General features: G+C 37.1%; 2 protein-coding genes across 9 annotated transcripts in view; one reads left to right on the forward strand and one right to left on the reverse strand.

Moving 5' to 3' along the window:
* The window catches only part of slc35e4 (solute carrier family 35 member E4), a 29,478-nt gene extending 25,444 nt beyond the window's left edge, over positions 1-4,034 (reverse strand). The window contains exons 1-2 of one of the 2 annotated variants that reach the window (XM_059988324.1): positions 3,962-4,034; positions 2,077-2,248 (exon numbers count right to left, since the gene is read on the reverse strand). The gene's annotated coding sequence lies outside the window, so the exon portion shown is untranslated. The remainder of the gene's footprint in view (positions 1-2,076; positions 2,249-3,961) is intronic. The other variant, XM_059988325.1, reaches the window with a different exon arrangement.
* Positions 4,035-4,195: 161 nt separating this feature from the next.
* The window catches only part of c13h12orf43 (chromosome 13 C12orf43 homolog), a 44,221-nt gene continuing 28,501 nt past the window's right edge, over positions 4,196-19,915 (forward strand). For 4 of the 7 annotated variants that reach the window (XM_059988330.1, XM_059988336.1, XM_059988334.1 and 1 more), the window contains exons 1-5: positions 4,235-4,337; positions 6,195-6,209; positions 14,067-14,203; positions 15,247-15,298; positions 16,539-16,637. In XM_059988330.1, coding sequence (XP_059844313.1) covers positions 14,086-14,203; positions 15,247-15,298; positions 16,539-16,637 — 269 coding nt within the window. In that variant the 5' untranslated portion in view covers positions 4,235-4,337; positions 6,195-6,209; positions 14,067-14,085. Of the gene's footprint in view, positions 4,338-6,194; positions 6,210-14,066; positions 14,204-15,246; positions 15,299-16,538; positions 16,638-19,915 lie in introns of all 7 variants that reach the window. The other 3 variants (XM_059988332.1, XM_059988331.1, XM_059988335.1) reach the window with 3 other exon arrangements.

Here is a 19,915-nt window from a genome sequence, read left to right on the forward strand (position 1 = left end):
ACACAGCCTGAAATTACAGACAATTCCAGCTGCATGGCAATAAAGGCTATGTGTGCAGGAGCTTTTCAATTACCGCGTGGCCACGCAACCATGCAGCTTCGAGGAAGCGGTGGCCAGATGAAGATCAAACAATAGAATGGTCAAGTAAAACATATAGAACACAGGTCAGTTGACCCAAATTATCTGTTTCTGTACTGCACATCTTATCAAATGCCATAAGAAACTCTATTTTCTATGTACACAAACATATAAAAATCTTGTTTCTTTAAATGATGATTTGTATTTTTTTATAAAATAGTTCAGATGACCATTATGTTTTTTAGTCTTATGTTTTATTAAACAATTTTATTTATAACTATTAATTGTTCATCTATTTTATTGCCGGGACAATTTATGTTAGTAACACAATAAATTCTGCAGATGCTGGAAATCCAAAGCAACATACACACAATGCTGGAAGAACTCATCAGGGCATGCAGCATCCAATGGAATGAACACATAGTTAATGTTTTGGACCCAGATCCTTTTTCAGGACTGGAAAGGAAAGGGAGAGACACCAGAATAAAAAGGAGGTGGGAGGGGAGTACAATAGCTTGATGGTGATAGGTGAAGTAGGAAAGATAAAAGGCTGGAGAAGAAGGAATGTGATAGAAGAAGAGAGTGGACCACATGAGAAAGGGAAGGGGGGAGGCACCAGGGGTAGATGATAGGCAGCTAAGAAGTAAGAGGTCAGAGAGAGGAATAGAGAAAGAGGGGAGGGGAAGGGAAACATTGTTTTACCAGAAGGAGAAATTGATATTCGTGCCATCATCCACTCCATAATGTACTGGTTAGGAACAGGAGTACATTCAGCCAGAGACTCATTCCACCGAGATGTAACACTGAGCGTCATAGGAAGTCATTCCTGCCTGTGGCCATCAAACTTTACAACTCTTCCCTCGGAGTGTCAGACACCCTGAGCCAATAGGCTGGTCCTGGACTTATTTCCACTTGGAATATTTTACTTATTATTATTTAATTATTTATGGTTTTATATTGCTATATTTCTACACTATTCTTGGTTGGTGCGACTGTAACAAAACCCAATTTCCCTCGGGATCAATAAAGTATGTCTGTCTGTCTGTCTGAGGTTGGAGGCTACCCAGATGGTAAACATGGTGTTGCTCCTCCGTCCTAAGGATGACCTCATCATAGCACATGAGGTGGCCATGGACCGACATGTTGGAACAGAAATGGCAATCAGAATTAAAATGCTTGATTACCAGAAAGTTCTGCTTTTGACGAGATGTGCTCGACGAAGTTTATGTTACTAATATGTATGAATGACTTAGATGAAGGAATCCATGCATATCCAAATGAAACAGTATTGGAAAAACAGTGTATAATTTGTATAAAAGGGAGCATAAGGTTATAGAAAATGTAAGAAAGAACAAATCTGTAGCAGATAATTACAAAATTGGGGAGGGTGAAAAAGAATGCAGGGTCATTCAGCTAGAGAGAGGAGAATATTTGCTCAGTGCTGAACAACTTTGGCAGGGGTGAGGGCACCACGGTAGAGTAGTGGTTAGTACAATGCCATTACAGCTCGAGGCATCGGAGTTTAACATTCAATTCTGGTCTCCTCTGTAAGAAAGTTTGTACATTCCTTCCCGTGTGCGCATGGATTTCTGGCAGGTGCTCCGGTTTCTTGTTACAGTCCAATACAGATTATTAGTCATTGTAAATTATCCAGCCATTAGGCAAGGGTTTATTAGGTGGGTTGCTGGGCGGCACAGATCAAAGGGCTGGAAGTGCCTGTTCTGCGCTGTACCTCTAAATAATGTGTGCAGGTTCAAAGGCTACTATTTAAAATTTATTTAAATGCTTTAAGATATATTTTTAAATAATTTAGATCGTGGACCCAAGAAAAGCATCTGGAAGAGTCAGGGTACTTGGCCACATACTAAAAGACCTGTGCTGATCAACTGGCTGGAGTGTTCATTGAGATCCTAAACCTCTCGCTTCAGCAGTCTAGGTACCCACCTACTTAAAGTGGCTTCAATTATACTGGTGCTTAAGAAGTATGCGGTAACCTACCTCAATGACTGTCATCCAGCAGCACTCACATCCACAGTGATGAAGTATTTTGAGAAGCTGGTGATGAAACACATCACCTCCTGCCTGAGAAGCAACTTGGATCTGCTCCAATTTGCCTACTGGTGCAACAGGTCCACAGCAGATGCCATCTCCATTGGCTCTTCACTTAACCCTAGAACATCCGGACAGCAAGGATGCACACATCAGGCCTCAATACCATCAAAACTAATCAATAAGCTTCATGACCTTGGCCTCAATACGTCCTTGTGTAATTGAACCCTCGATTTTCTCACTTGCAGACCTCGTTCAGTTCAATTAGCAACATTTCTTCCATCAGCACAGGTGCACCACAAGACAGTGTGCTTAGCCCCCTGCTCTACTCACTTTACACTTATGACTGCGTGGCTACGCACAGCTCTAATGCCATATTCAAGATTGCTGATGATACCACTATTATTATCCCTCAACCATCAAGCTCTTGAGCCAAAGGGGGTATAACTTCACTCAACTTCACTTCATCATTGTTCAGGTGCCTTGCCATTCCGCGTGGGTGATCATGTCTCTCCATCCATCACGGTCCCTGACCCTCCGAATTGTAGTTGTTGCCTCCCCTGTTTCTAACCGTGATGTTAATCCATCTGTCATTTTTACTCTCTGCCTGCCTCTGCTTCTTTTTCCTTCCAGCTTTCCAGTTGTAACTAAATGTTCTAATGTCTCTCTTTGCAAGATGTGTCCAAAGAATTTTGATTGCTGTTTTCTGATTGTTTTAAGTAATGTACATTTTGTTTTCGTTCTCTGTAAACTTCTTCGTTGGTTATCCTGTCCGTATATGATATGCAAAGCATTCTTCTGAGGTACATCTCTGCTGCATTGATTCTTCTTTCCATTGCATTTGTGATGGTCCGTGACTTGCAGCCATACATCAATTTAGGAAGAATGTAGCAGCTGAGAGTTCTAAGGCGGATGCCAATTGCTATTTTCTTGTTTGTTAGGACGTTGGGATATCAGGTTTCTTTGATATTACAACTACTTCAGTTTTCTTTTTGTTTAAGGTTAGTCCAAGTCTTTCACTCTGTGTTGATGGTAGATACTAGTTTCTGTAAATTTACTTCACTGATTGTGGTGAACTACATATACCTGTCTGGACACGCCCCCTGCTGACTGCTCCTGTGGCTCCTCCCACAGACCCCTGTATAAAGGCGATCAAGGCCTGAACCTGGCCTCTCAGTCTCCAGGATGTAGTATGGTGGTCACTCACTGCTTGTTCCTTCTTCCAGTCAATAAAAGTCGATATCTCGCCTTTACGTCTCAGAGTGAGTTATTGATGGTGCATCACTGATAAATTTACCCCATCACTGAAATGTTCCCACAACCTATGAACTCACTTTCAAGGATTCTTCAGTTCATGTTCTTGATATTTATCGCTTTTAAAATGCATTATTACTTTTGTTTTGTATTTGCATAGTTTGTTGTCTTTTGCACACTGGTCAAACTGCCAAGCTGGTGCGGTCTGCCATTGGTTCTATTATGGTTATTATTCTATTTGAACTTATTGTGTATGCCCACAAGAAAATGAATCTCTCAGGACTGCATACAGTATGATGACATATATGTACTTTGTTAATAAATTTACCTTGAACTTTGAGGTACCAGATCTTGATTTAATTTAGTAATATCCCAAATCATCAATTAATCCTGTATAATTTTTGTCTAATCTTCATTTATCATTTTGAAAATGCTTGTCCATGACTCTGACCAATTAAACCAGTTTCATTGTACTGACTCCTTATTCTCTGTCTATGTAATGCATTGTTTAAACATTAACTAACCAAAAATTGTCAATAAGCCCAGGCTTCCCCTACAGGTTATTCCTGGAGGTACTTACTCCAAAAGGTCTTCAGCCTCCTCGTACAGCGCATCAGCTGCAATAAGGATGCTATCGTTAGGCTGGATCCGTTGTGTTTGGGGTAAATAACGTACAACGTAACGCGAACTCGCCTGTCTCCGATTTGCCGTTGCGTATTGTGGGTTTTGTAGTTTCGTTGGACATCAGTTCGGTTCTGGTTCAGAGAAGTCGAAGCCTTTAGAACTACAACTCCCATAGGGCTGCACCGGGAGGGTGGCGATCGACGTCAGGCTCCGCGTGAGCGGGGATATTGAAATGGCGGCCATGGAAACGGGCAGTTCCGACTCTGATGGCTCGGAGGAACTGTCCCGTTTCAGAGAGGCAGCGTGGAGTGTCGATGCTCGGACGGCGACAGGTACTGCAGATCTCTTAGCGAATTTCCACCTGGATTTATTCCAATTCTATCTTGGTTTACTTTAGTGTGCATCTCTAGACTTCGTTTTAAATCCAGTTTAAAGTACCTTAAAATGAATTGCATAGTTTCTAGACTGTCATTAAGGGTGCATACCCTTTGCTTCTTTCTTCTGAGTAATTTGCCATTTAATTTTTTTTAATGACACACGCACTTATCTCGAAACTGTAGAATTGTCACAAAAAAACTTACTAAGTTCCCTAACGTCCTTTGGAGTAGGAAAATTGTCATGCTTTCCTGACCTGGGTTATATGTGATTTTAAATACATCGGTGTGTTTGACTAACAGCGACAGTAGGAGTTGGTAGTAAGTTCTGGTAGTGCCTGCGAATTCTACATACTGTAAAATGCGTAAAATATTTTTAGATTTTAATGCACTGATTCATATTTGAGACTTTTCATGTTACTCATGATCACTTTCAGTCTTGCTCTCGTGAGTTTCAAATTCTGATACCTCTCAGTTGCAAAAAAAATTAACAAGAGTTTTTTTGCTTTCGGTTCTGGATGCTGTCAGACCTTTTAAGTTATATGGTTGGTTCGTATATTGAACAGCTATTGTCAATGGAAATATTAGTTACCGTGAAAGATCAGGAAGTATATTTGAAAAATGTACCTTGTAAAATTAATGGTTCAACAAAATCTAAAATGGGAATTCAAGGGAAGCAAATATTATTTGCGTCTTGAGCAGTTAACGGGTCCCTAATGGAAGCATGTCATTCATCACAATGTGGCCTGGCTTGTTACAGGCTCTAAAGTACACAAAGATAATTTAAAGCCTATACCTGCTTCCATTCTGGCTAGGTTCATTTACTTACAAACATTTATCATCCCTGTGAAAACTGCTGTCTGTAGCTGTAATCAATTAGATTGCCATTGTCCAAGTAATCTTTCTTAGTCCACTAATATGTCATGTAAGTAGCATTTCCCCCTTCTAGGATTGTGCCAATCCATCTTCCATTTTAAAATTCAACAGCACTTGGTCCTCAAAAAAAACTTTCCATTATACCACACCTCCATCAGTCATAGGGTTTTTTCAAGTCTTTGGTCTTAAAAAGATAATTCTACTCAGTCCTATCAAAGGCTTTTTCTGCATCTAAGGATAATATACACTCTGATTTTTTTTTGGATGGTGAATATATCACATTCAATAACTGACGTATATTAAAATGTGAGTAACGATTTTTAATAAATCCTGTCTGGTCATGTGATATAATAGATGGTAAAATATTTTCAAGTCTTCAAGCCAAGATTTTGGATAAGATTTTTTGCATCAACATTTAATAGAGATCGGTTTGTATGAAGAACATTCGGCTGGATTTTTTTTTAAGAATAAGAGAAATAAAAGCTGAGTAAAAAGATTGAGGGAGTTTACCTGATTTAAAGGACTCTGATAAAACAGAGGATAAATAAGGTGTAAGTAAAGTAGTGAAAGTTTTATAAAACTCCCCAGGAAAGCCGTCAGGTCCTGGGGTCTTACCAGAATGTAAAGCACGTATAGCCTCAGCCACTTCTTCATTGGAAATAGGCTGATCTAACTGTGTTAGGCTATCAACAGACAATGTAGGAATGTTGATATTACTGAAAAAAGCATTCATATAGGTATCATTTAAAGAAGAGAGACTGATATAAGGTAAAAGTCTTTAAATACGTTGTTAATTTCAGAATGGTCGGATATCTTAGTACCATTATCTTTAAAAATTTCTGTGATTTGACGATTAACTGTAAAAGATTTTAAGCGATTGGCTAATAAACTACCTGTTCTATCCCCGTGAATGTAAAATTGAGTTTTATCTCTCAACAGCTGTCGTTCAATTGGGTAAGTCAGCAGAAGATTATACTTGGATTGGATTTCAATGCGCTTACTATATCTAGTTTGATCTGGAGATAGAGCATACTTTCGATCAAGATCTTTTAATATCGCTGCTAGGTCAGACCTTTTTTTTCAGCTTTTTTCTTTATATAGATAGAGTAAGAGATAATTTCTCCACGAATATATGCTTTACAAGTATCCCAGACCATAGTACCAGCAGTATCTCCTTTAAAATTTTCTTTAAAGAAAAAAGTAATATGGTTTTCCAAAAACTTTAGAAAATTTTTATCAGATAATAATGATAAGTTAAAACGCCAACTTCTGTTTGGTACAGAGTAAACAGGTAATCGTAAAGCCAGAAGCATAGGTGCATGAAAAGTTTAAATTTAGGCCTAATTTTATTCGTTGGGTTAAATTACTTTACTTGTCTCCTACCGCTCAGGTTATTACTAACTCTCAAATTTCTAAGCCCTTTAAATTACAGCGGGGAACTAGACAAGGTTGCCCTCTTAGTCCTTTACTTTTTGTTTTAGCTATAGAACCCTTAGCAATAGCATTTCGAGAATCTAAGGACATTTCTGGTATACTAAGGGAAGGTATGACTCATAAAATTTCATTATATGCTAATGATATTTTACTTTTTAATCTCTAACACTGAAACTTCTTTACCTTCTGTTCTTTCTTTAATTTCCCAGTTTAGTTCTTTTTCAGGGTATAAGCTGAACTTACATAAAAGTGAGTTATTTCCTTTAAATGACCTAATGTCATCAAATGCCAAATTTCCATTCCAAGTTGTTACAAGTCAATTTACATATCTAGGTGTAACAATTACTAAAAACTTCAAGAATTTATTTAAAGAAAACTTAAACCCCTTATTTAATTATGTGAAAAAGACACTTTCTAAATGGTCTCCTCTTTCTTTATCTCTAATTGGCAGAATTAATTCAATTAAAATGAAGATTCTTTCTAAATTTTTTAAAAATCTTTTTCAGGCCTTACCTATTTTTAATCCTAAGACCTGCTTTGATTCTTTAGATTCAATTTTAACATCTTAACAAGCATGCTTGTTTAAGTAAAGTTTACCTACAAAGAAATAGATGGGTGGATTAGCCCTACCCAATTTTAGATTTTACTATTGGGCTGCCAATATAAGGAATATTACTTTCTGGTCTTATTATATTTATTGTAAAGATCGCCCATCAAGGGTCTCCTTAGAAGTTAATTCTGTTTTATAAATAAATAAATCCTCTATTGTCTCTCTTCTTGGATCATATTCTTCTTTTTCAGCAAATAAAATAACAGACAACATAATTGTTAAGCAAACTTTAAGAATTTGGTCTCAATTTAGGAAATTTTTTGGTTCAGCAAATTTTTCATTATCATCTCCCATTCTCCTTAATTTTTTTTTTATCCCTTCCATGACTGACAAAGTCTTTAAGGATTGTGATAAACTAGGTATTAAGTGTTTTTGGGACCTGTTTATCTCAGGATCTCTTGCTTCATTTGACCAATTGTCAACTAAATTTGCACTCCCAAAAACACATTTTTACAAATACCTTCAAATTAGAGATTTCTTACGTTTCCAATTAACTACTTTTCCTTTAGGTCCTGATAAAAAAAAAATTTACTGGACAATCTTTTAAATTTAAAACCTTTTGTTAATGGTTCTATTATCGGTATCTATAACTTGTTGATTGAATCTAGACAAGTCTTTTTAGATAAAATAAAAAAGCTTGGGAGGATGATCTAAATTGTCAGATTTCTGATGATGGAATACAATTCTTAAACGGGTTAATAAATCATATTTCTGTGCTCGCCATTCTCTTCTACAATTTAAAGTGGTTCAAACAGCTTACATTCCTAAACAGAAGCTGTTCAGTTTTTATCCCAATGTTTCTCCACTTTGTAATAAATGCAACTCTGCTGATGCCTCTTTAATTCGTATGTTTTGGTTTTGGCCTAAAATTGAAAAGTTTTGGCAGGAAGTATTCCATACCTTCTCACAACTTTTTAGGGTCCAATTTGACCCACATCCCCTTACTGCCTTGTTTGGTATTATTCCAGATGAAGATATAACTTTAAATACTTCTAACCTACAAGTTTTAGTTTTTACCTCTCTTTTAGCAAGGAGAGCAATCTTGCTTAAATGGAAGGAGTCTACCCCTCCTACACATCTTCAATGGCTACGTGATATTATGTCTTATTTAAATTTAGAAAAGATCCGCTGCTCAGTCTTAAATTCGAAACAATCTTTTTAAGATATCTGGGGACCTTTCCTAAATTACTTTTCCAATTTATAAAGTTTAGCAGTGCGCAGACTTTTATGTATATTTTTATTTTCTCTTCTTAAGTGAATATGTTTTCTTTTCTAATTTATCTATTATCATCCATCAGCTTTTTTACTTTGGTAGTTGGTAGGGAGTTGACTTTTTATATAAAAAAATTTCTTTTATGATGTATGACCTATCTTTAAATTTTTGATTACAGAGTGGTATACCTTTATGTGTTATGCTATAACATTTTGATCAATTTTATCACAATATATGAATGTACACAAGTTATGTTGAGATGTACCTATGAGTTGCACTCTGTAAATCTTTTTTTTTCTGAATAAAAATATTATAAAAAGAAGTCTTTGGTAGTTGTAATACCGTAATGTTTAACATGGTAATCTCAATCTGGTTGTCACCATTTTTCTGTATTGAAATTGTGGAAAAACCTATGTAAGAACATTAGAAAGTATATTAAGAACAGATGGGTACACAGAAAAATGTTCTGCGATATATCAATATTAGCACTATTTGGAAATGAAAAATGGTAATGAAATGCAATACTGGTGCATTAAAATAGCTGGGTTAGTCTTATAAATAGAATAAGAAATTGAAAAGCCTAAACATTATTTAGTATTAGTCTTTGTAGTCAAAAATAATGGTTAACATTCCTGTGAAAATTATGATTTAAGACAAGAGTGGATATCATTTTGATGGAGAGGTAGTAATGGGGAACAGAGAAATGGCATATGAACTGAGTCAGTGCTTTGCATCAGTTTTCACTGTGGAAGACACCAGCAGTATGCCAGAAATTTGAGAGTGTCAGGGGAACAGAAGTGAATGTAGCTGCTATTACTAAGGAGGTGGTGCTTGGGAAGCTGGAGGGTCTGAAGGTAGATGGTCACCTGTTCCAGATGGATTACACCCCAGTGTTCTGAAGGAGATGGCTGAAGAGGTAATGGAAGCAGTAGAAGTGATCTTTCAAGAATCACTAGGTTCTAGTCTGGAAAATTGTAATGTCACGATTCTGTTTAGGAAGGGAGGGAAGCAAAAGAAAAGAAATTGTAGGTCAGTTAGCCTGACTTCAGTAATTGGGAAGATGTTGGACTCTGTAATCAAGGATGAGGTTCTGGAGTACTTGGGGAAGCATGATAAAATAGGCCAAAATCAGCATGGATTCTTTAAGGGGCAATCTTGCTTTGACAAATCTATTGGAATTCTTGGGGGAAACAACAGGTAAGATAGATGGAGAGTCAGTGGATATTCAGAAGGCCTTTGATGAGGTGCTGCACATGAGGCTGCTAAACAAGATGAAAGCCCATGGTTATTACAGGAAAGATTGGCTAGCAGAAGGCAGAGTCGGAATAAAGGGGGTCGTTTCTGTTTGGCTGTCTGTGACTAGTGGTGTTCTGAAGGGGTCAATGTTGGGACTGCTTATTTTTGCGCTATAAGCCAATGATTTGGATGATTAAATTGGTTTTGTGGCCAAGTTTGCAGAAGGGCAGACAGTGTTGAGGAAGCAGGGAGTCTGCAGAAGAACTTGGACAGATTGGGGGAATGAGCAAAGAATCAGGTGTGAAGGGACTTTGAAGTCCTAGTGCAGGATTCCTTGAAGGTTAACTTGAAGACTATGTTTGCCTTCCTTGCTACCAACTCAATGTTAGCATTAATTTCAAGCAGACTAGAATACAAAAGGAATGATGTAATGCTGAAGCTTTATTAGGCATTGGTCAGATCACATTTGGAGTATTGTGAACAGTTTTGTGCCCCTTGTCTAAGAAAAGATGTACTGGCAGTGGAGAGGAGCCAGAAAAAGGTTCATGAGCATGATCCTGGGAATGAAAGGGTTAACATACGAGGAGCATTTGATGGCTCAGGGCTGTACTCACTGGAGTTTAGAAAAATGATGAAGGATCTCATTGAAACCTGTAGAATATTGAAAAGCTATACAGTTGGCCCTCCTTATCCGCGGGGGATCGGTTCCGGGACTCCCCGTGGATACCAAAAAACGTGGATGCTCAAGGTTCTTATATAAAATGGCTTAGTATTTGCACATAACCTACTCACATCCTCCCGTATACTTTTAAATCATCTCTAGATTACTTATAATACTTAATACGATGTAAATGCTGTGTAAATAGTTGTTACACTATATTGTTTGGGGAATAATGACAAGGAAAAGAAGTTTGTACGCGAGGCGAGCAATGCTCAAATAAGTGCTGGACAGAGAACTTATGGGTTTTCCCGATCCGCGGTTGGTTGAATCTCTGCATGCGGAACCCGCGGATAAGGAGGGCTGACTGTATACAGTGAATGTACACTGGGTGTTTCCTATAGTGGTGGAGGGAGGTCTAGGACTAGAGGACGCAGCCTTAGAGTAAAAAGACATCCCTTTAGAACAGATGAGGAACTTCTTTAGCCAAAGGTTAGTGAATCTGTGGAATTCAATACCACTTGTGGCTGTGGAGGCAAAGTCATTGGGTATATTTAAATTGGAGGTTGTTAACTTCTTGATTAGTAAGGTTGTTAAAAGTTACAGAGAGAAAACGGGAGAATGGGGTTGAAAGATAATAAATTTGCCATAAGGGAATGAAGAGCAGACGTGTGCTGAATGGCCTAATTCTGCTATCACTTGTGATTGGAAATAATTAATGGAATTGAGAAGATAGTGTTTAGAGAAAGCATTAATATTAAAAGCATAAATCCCTATGTCTGGGAAGATGGATACTTGAGGGAGGTCAGAGATGTTGCAGCAATCACCATCTTCAAGAAAGGGAACAAGTTTAATCGTGGTAATGAGTGCAGAATCTCCCTCCTGCCTATCACGGGGAAACTCATAGTGGGGCTCTGCCTCAGTCACCTCCACATAATTACCAAAGAGCTGCCCTCTGAACCATTGTGGGTACTTTCCATCAAGAGGCTGATGGCATGTCATTTTCATCAAAAAAAAATCCAATATTAGAATGTAGGCTGCAGAACTAACCACTATAAATACATGGTTGACAGTGCCAATGTCTTTGATTCCATCAGTTGGTGGAGCTATTGATTATCCTTCAAGTTTGCCTGTTCATAGAAATGTCTTTATCTTGTGCTTGCTCCATGACAACATGCAAGCTTTGATATTAACCAACTAATATAACCATTCTCTGTGAATTTGGTGTCAAATGAAGTTGTTTTACTGCACCAATATTTTTTCACTCTTCTTGCAAAGTTACATCTCACCTTCAAAAAATTTTCCACAGTGTCAGATTTGATCTTCAGAACTGATGGGCAGTTCTTCAACTTGTATAAACTGTACCTAAGGTTGTCCAAACCTTTACTGCCAAGTGGCAGTATGCAATTGATGCTTGTGTTTGCAGATTTAAAGCTGAACTGCACTTTATAGCAGACACTTTTACAGAAGTATGGGAGAGGATGAACCATGCATTCATCGTTCAGATGGGTGAGGTACTCTGTCACCTTGTTCTGCTGCATCACATTGCTCTTCAGTAGAAGGGTCATAGAAATGTCCAGTTTCCATATCTTGGGAGATGCTGTTGGAAAAGGCAAACATTAATGAAATCCAACTTTAATGCACCAAAACAGCCTTTGTTGATTCAAGTCAAATTGAATTTATTGTCATATGAACAGGCATGGTGTGGTACTCGTACAATGAAAAACTTTTCAGAGCAGCACCACAGGCATGTAGACTTTTGACAACAAAACGTAAAATTATATAAAGCAGTGAAGTAAAACACTGGTTTGTTTTGCACATTCTGAAACAGCTTTATGATAATGCAAGAGGTAGTCCTTAGTGTTCTGTTGCTGGGGTAGGATCAGGTTTGCAAACTTGATCTACAGTAAAGTAGCTGTCTTGATCGAATGTGAGTTTTGGACTTCTGTACCTCCTGCCTGATGGTAGCAATGAGAAAGCATAGCTTGGATCCTGGGGATCCTTGGCAGTAAATGATACCTTCTTGAGACAGCCCATCCTGTCAATAGAGAAGAGCTGTGCCTGAGATGGACTGGGCTGTATCCACTATTCTCTTGCACTGTAATTACTGTGCCAGGCCAAGATGCAGCCTGTCAGGATGCTTACTGATAACCATCTTCAGTTGCACTATAGTATGTTTAGCTAACTGACAAATTTCCTTAAGCTCTGAGGAAGCTGAAGTGTTGATGCCCTTTATGATTGAATAAACCTGATGGACCCAAGACAAGTCATCCAAGATGTTAATGCCCAGAAATTTGAAGCTGTTAACTTTACCACAGACCCACCACCAAAATTGGACATACAGTCTCTTGACTATTCTGGTCAATGAATTATTTATTGGTTTAGTGTTGTGGCACAACTCAACCTGGTGTCATATCTCTTCTTTGTGCAGACTCAACTCCACCCATTACTTGGCCAACAATGGTGATGTCTTCTCTGAATTTGCAAATGGTATTGGAGCTGAACTTAACCATAGTTCTGGGTGTGAAGAGTGGTGCACGGCTAATGTCCCCGTGGAATGTGTGGGTTTTCCCCCAATGCTCTGGTGTCGTCCCACAGTCCAAAGGCGTATAGTACTGGGTATGTCAATTGGTCATTATAAATTGTCCCATGATTAGGTTAGGGCTAATTGGGGTCGTTGGAGTTTGCAAGAGCAGTGCTGCTCAAAGGGCCAGAAGGTCCTACTCCATGTGTATTGCTATTTAAAAATAAAAATAAGCACCCAGCCCTGTGATGATGGTTAGTGAGGAGGAGATACTGTTACCTATCCATTCCAATAAGGAAGTCAAAGATCCAGTTGCAAAGGCAGATATTGTTTCAAAAATACATTCAATGTCAGAGAAATGTATACAATAGACATTCTGGAATGCTTTTTCTTCACAACCATCCATGAAAACAGAGGAGTGTCCCAAAGAATGTGGCCCAGGTCCTGGAGCTTAGTGGACAAGTTTTTAAGGCATGATTGTTGAATGCCAAGCAGCTTGATGTATGTATTTGAAGAATATTTGAATATTAAAATCTCAGATGGTGACGACAGGGCATACAGGAGTGAGATATACCAACTAGTTGAATGATGTCATAGCAACAACCTTGCACTCAACATCAGCATGACCAAAGAGCTGATTGTGGACCTCAGAAAGGGTAAGATGAGGAAACACACATCAATTTTCATAGATCAAAAGTAGAGAGAGTAAGCAATTTCAAGTTCTTTGGTGTTAATATTTCTGAGGATCTAACCTGGCCCCAACATACCAATGCAGCTATAAAGAAGGCAAGACAGCAAATCTTTTTCATTAGAAGTTTGAAAAGATTTTGTATGTCACCTAAAACTCTCAAAATTCTATGTTTATTTCTCTATATTATCATGTATTACATTGTGCTGCCGCTGCAAAGACAAATTTCACGACCTATGCCAGTAATGTTAAACTTGATTCTGATTCTTCAGACCTGGGCACAATTTGTGATCTACTTGTCAGCTATGCTACCTGCCCTCTATGTGCTCTTGAAACCTGGATTTTCTACAGTATATATCTTGATGCTGGAAAAAATCCTGCCTGCTTTTTCTACAAAATTATTCTAATTCATGGGAAAGATAAGTAAAGCAAAGTTGTTGTCTTCCAGGCTAATAGCCCAATACTGAATGTCTTTAGTTGCACTCACTGGACTACTGTGGGCCAGTACATGCCCAAGGCCTGGTTCTTTAAATGGACTCGGTTCCATGTTCTATTATGGAAAGAGATTATCAGGCAGATGTGGAGGTAAGGATTCAAGGATGTGCTGACAGCCTCCCCCGAAGAAGTACAACATCTCCACTGACTCCTGGGAATCTCTGGCTGATGACTGCTTAGCATGAAGAAGATTTGGGATGGCAATAACATCATTGGGATGATTGCTCTGTGTGGGGAAAAAAACACACCCCTTGATTCTTCCTTAAAGTTCTCACCTCTCAATTTAAACTTTACTTTATTGTCACCAAACAATTGATACTAGAGCGTATAATCATCACAGCGATATTTGATTCTGCACCGCGCTCTCTAAAGCTTGTGGCCTCTGGTTCTGTACTCTGCTCTAGGGAAAAGGATTCTGACAAACTTAAACTTCTTAAGGTTTCCCCTCATCCTGCTATGTTCTAGTGAGATTCACCCAGCCTATCCAATCTCTCCTTATAAACTATTATTCTCCATTCCAGGCAGCATCCTAGTGAATACCCCTTGCAATCTCAGTTGCTACCACATACTGTACGATGGTGACCACAACTATACACATTGCTCAAATGTAGTCCAATCAGTATTTTGTACAACTGCTTCATGACATCCCAGCCCTTATTCTCAGTGTTCCAGCCTACAAAAGCAAGCATACCAAATGTCTGCCAACCTGTGTTGCCACTTTCAGGGAGCTGTGAACTTGCATCCCATGAATTCTCTCTAAGTTAAACCTCCTGAAGTCCTGCTATTTATTCTAAATGTCTGACCAAAGTACATTATTTCAAAACTGTCTGAATTAAATTCTTTATGCTAGTGTTCTGCCTAGTTATTTCAGTTCATCAGTGTTCTACTGTATCCTTGGACAGCCCATTTCATTAAATACCACTCCTAATCTGTGTACCATCTGCAAACTTCAGGTTTGGGTAACTCCTCAGTCCCTTTTTAAACCATGAGATGTTTTAGTTTCAGTCACTTTGCTGTCAATAGTTGCACTTCAATATTTAGTCTTGATCCCAAAAACATTATGGATTCTTTAAAATGGATTAGCTTCTTATTCATAAATCATAATAGTTGTCCTTAATATTTTCCTTTACTAGCGGAAACCAGTGAAGATAAGAGCACTTCGGCATCAACAAAACCAAGTCGCAGGTACAGTATACACAAGCTTTGTCTATATTTGGTAATGTTATTTTCCATTCAAAAGTCAGAATATGTGGGAATTTTGATCTTGACTCTGCAAGAGTTATGTTTATTTTTGTGATAACAAAACATTAAAAAATATTTCAAGAGCTGTATTTATTTAATGTTTGCATGACAAGGAGAAATCTTTGTTACTTCCAAAGAACTATATTAGGTTTATGGGAGCCTTTTGGTTTTCTAATGAACGTTCCTGGTATTTGGGTAACAATGGCAAGGCTGTTGTTTATCTTTGATTCCTGGTTGCTCTGAGAAATTCTCCTGTATCAAAGGCAGCATCAGGGACAGAGACTTTACGTTGCTTCTTCTTCTTTATTATTATTATTTATTATTATTATCATCATCATCATGTGCCATGTCATATGATATAGGCGATCATGGTTCTTGACCATGATTGTTCTTGGCAAATTTTTCTACAGAAGTGGCTTGACGTTGCTGCCTTCTGGGCAGTGTCCTTACAAGACAGGTGACTCCAGCCATTAACAATACTCTTCAGAGATTGTCTGCCTGGCATCAGTGGTTGGATATCCAGAACTTGTGATATGCATCAGCTGGCTATACGACCATCCATTACCTGTTCCTGTGGCTGATCGGGGGTTAAGCAGGTGCTACACCTTGCCCAAGAGTGACTTGTAGTCTAGCAGAGGGAAGGAGCACCTTGCAGCTCCTTTGGTAGAAACTTATCTCTGCCCCACCCTTTATATCACTTAATATTTCTTGAAATGCATCTATAAAACTAATAACATTGAAGGAGAGCTGTCACTGCATGGTCCACAAAGACTTACTCAAGACGTGGTTTCAGTAATGTATGCTTTGAGTTCTGGAGCTTCTCCTGAGATTTCAGATTTTATCACTTAGCATAACTGTCACCTTTCCTAATGTCTGCTCCAGTGTCCTGAGTTGATTTTTGCCTGATAATGCTGTTTGGTCAAAGTTTAGTGTAAATTACCTGGTTATTAAAATGTCATAATTATATGGTGTGCAATTAGGTTTTTCTGTGTGAAACTAATTGTTAAAAAATGGACGTAGACAAATGCACTATTAATAACATATTTAGAATTGCGTTTTTGTTTGTTTTGCAGTCAGAGCCTTGTTGTGACTTAAGAATTACAAGTGTCCTTTAGGAAAAAATTGTGATTTTTTTTTTGCTCTCCCTGTGGTAAAATGTTCATTTAATTTGTTCTCCCCATAGGCAAAATCTAGATAACCAGCAGCACAATGCAAATGAGCTGCAGACAACACCAGAATTCAGAAATCACGTTGCTAAAAGGCTGGGCATCTTTCTAGATAGGTAGGAAACAAAATGAATAATTTTGCGTCTTATGTATGTAGCTGCTGTGTGTCTGATCTTTGCATTCCCAGTGTCTACTGTTGTCTAGAGTTAAAACACTTTATTTTAAATCTATAAACAAGTTTGGCAAAATACATCAAATATTCTTCTGTGTGCTCTAAATGTATGGCCTTGATGTTCTCAATACTGTTCTAGAGGATGCATCTCTGATTTTGAGCAGTTATGTGCAGAGGTTCCTAGGAGTCAGTTGCAATTTTTAACAAAAGTTTGAGCACATCCTTGAGGCTTTTCCTCTCCTTCTGGTAGTCTTCTCCCAAACATTGTTTGGAATAAGAGTCTATTTCACAAGTCAAGTGTTAGGTGAATGACAGGACCAGGCCTGCTTAATGTCAGTGAACAACTAGAGTTTCTTTTTCAATCTTTTTTTTTATTATTATTAATAATAGCAACAAAATAAAATTGATACATAGGTAATGGGATTACAAACATACACATTTCAATTGAACATAAAAGAATACATAAGCAATGGTTACAGTATAAATAAGTATTCCCAAATCATGGACGATACAATTTACAAATAAACAAGGCAAACCTAGGTATACATATATTTTTTTAAAAAAACAGAAAAAAGAAAAAAAAATTGTGCAAAAAACTAATCTAATAACTAATAAGGGGAAAAAAGAAAAAAGAGAAAAAGAAAAAATGGAAAAAAAGGGCTGTTTATAATATCTCACAAAAATACAAAATCATCAGTGTCGTCAACTCCAATCCTCTCAACATATGTAAAATCGAAACTGGAAAAACAAATAAGCTTGGAATAGGGTCATATTACATCATATGAAAATATTGAATAAATGGACTCCATATCTTTTCAAATTTAATAGAAGTATCAAATACAACACTTCTAATTTTTTCTAAATTTAGACATAACATAGTTTGAGAAAACCAATGAAATATGGTAGGAGGATTAATTTCTTTCCAATTCAACAAAATAGATCTTCTAGCCATTAAAGTAAGAAATGCAATCATTCGGCAAGCTGAAGAGGATAAATGGAGTGAGTCCATCATTGGTAAACCAAAAATTGCAGTAATAGGATAAGGTTGTAAATCAATGTTCAATACCGTAGAAATAATATCAAAAATGTCTTTCCAATATTTTTTCAAAAGCGGACACAACTAGAACTTATGAGTTAAAGACACTGTCTCAGAATGACATCTGTCACAAATAGGATTTATATAGGAATAAAAATGAGCCAATTTATCCTTGGACATATGAGCCCTATGCACAACCTTAAACTGTATTAATGAATGTTTAGCACATATAGATGATGTATTAACTAGTTGAAGAATAGGGATAGTAATATCCCTATTCTCAATAGGGATAATAGTAATTCTCAATAGGGATAGTAAGGTTAAGTTCTCTTTCCCAATCATTTTTAATCTTATAGAAGGGATCTGAATGTATCTTCATAATTATATTGTAAAGTTTTGATATTAGCCCTTTCTGACAAGGATTTAGTTCAAACAAATTCTCCAAAATACCTGAAGACACAAAATTTGGAAAAGTGGGAAGTACAGTATTTAAGAAATTCCTAATCTGTAAATATCTAAAAAAAATGAAATCTAGGCAAATTATATTTATTAGATAATTGTTCAAAAGACATAACACAATTATCCAAAAATAAATCAGAAAATCGTAGTAATCCTTTAGTCTTCCAAGCTGAATAAGCTTGGTCTATAATAGAAGGATAAAAAAAAGCAATTGGATACAATAGGGATATTTAAAACAAACTGAGTCAACCCAAAAAATTTCCGAAATTTAAACCATACACGTAAAGTATGTTTAACTATTGGGTTGTCAATTCATTTCGGCAATTTAGAAAGAGCAAAGGGAAGAGAAGTCCCTAAAATAGAACCCAATGCAAATCCTTGTACAGATTTAATTTCCAGATTCACCCAATGAGGGCTAAAAGATATATCCCAATCTTTTAACCAACTATCAAATATCGGATATTAACTGCCCAATAATAAAATCTAAAATTAGGCAATGCCAATCCACCTTCCTTCCTTGCCTTCTGTAAATATTTTTTACCTAATCTAGGATTTTTATTCTGCCATATATATGAGGAAATTTTTGAATCAACATTAGCAAAAAAGGATTTCGGAATAAAAATTGGTACCGCTTGAAATATATATAAAAACTTGGGTAAAATAACCATCTTAATAGCATTAATCCGACCTATCAGAGATAAAGATACTGGTGAGCATTTAGTAAACAAACATTTAATCTGATCGATTAAGGGTAAAAGAGTCATTAACTAATTTAAAAGGTAAATTTCCATAAATTGGAACCTGTCTATTTAAAGGAAACAATTCACTCTTATTAGGATTTAATTTATACCCGGGAAAATCACTAAATTGAGCCAACAATGATATAACTGCAGGAATGGATTTCTCAGGATCAGAAATAAATAATAATAAATCATCTGCATATAATGATAGCTTATGTATATCTGTCCCACGATTAATGCCAAAAATGTTCTGTGATTCTCTGATAGCAATTGCCAAGGGTTCTAAACCAATATCAAATAATAATGGACTAAGAGGACAGCCTTGTCTAGTACCCCGAAATAAACAAAAACAGGGAGATCTTTGATTGTTAGTAAGCACCGAGGCTACTGGAGTATGATATATCAGTTTAATCCAGGAAATGAATGTCGACTAAAATTAAACTTCTCAAGCACATTAAGTAAGTATGGCCATTCAACTCTATCAAATGCTTTCTCCGCATCTAATGAAATGACACATTCTGAAGTGCTATGTGAAGGAGTATAAACAATATTCAATCATCTCCTAACATTGAAAAAAGAATAGCGATTTTTAATAAAACCGGTTTGATCTTCCGAAATAATTTGGGGTAATACCTTCTCCAGCCTGGATGCCAGTAACTTGGAAAAGATCTTGAAATCTACATTCAATAAAGATATTGGTCGATAGGATGCACAGTCAGTAGGGTCTTTATCTTTCTTCAATATTAAAGAAATGGAAGCTCTATAAAAAGATTGTGGCAGATTGCCCAATCTAATTGCTTCTTCAAAAACCCTGCAAAACCAAGGAGAAAGAGTAGCGGAAAAACATTTTAAAAATTCTACTGTATATCCATCTGGACCTGGTGCTTTCCCAGAGTTCATAGAGGAAATAACCCCTTTAATTTCTGCATCCGTAATAGGAGCTTCTAATATTGAAAGATCATCTGATGATAATTTTGGAAAATTCAA

The sequence above is a fragment of the Hypanus sabinus genome, chromosome 13, assembly GCF_030144855.1.
Source record: "Hypanus sabinus isolate sHypSab1 chromosome 13, sHypSab1.hap1, whole genome shotgun sequence".
NCBI lineage: Eukaryota > Metazoa > Chordata > Chondrichthyes > Myliobatiformes > Dasyatidae > Hypanus > Hypanus sabinus.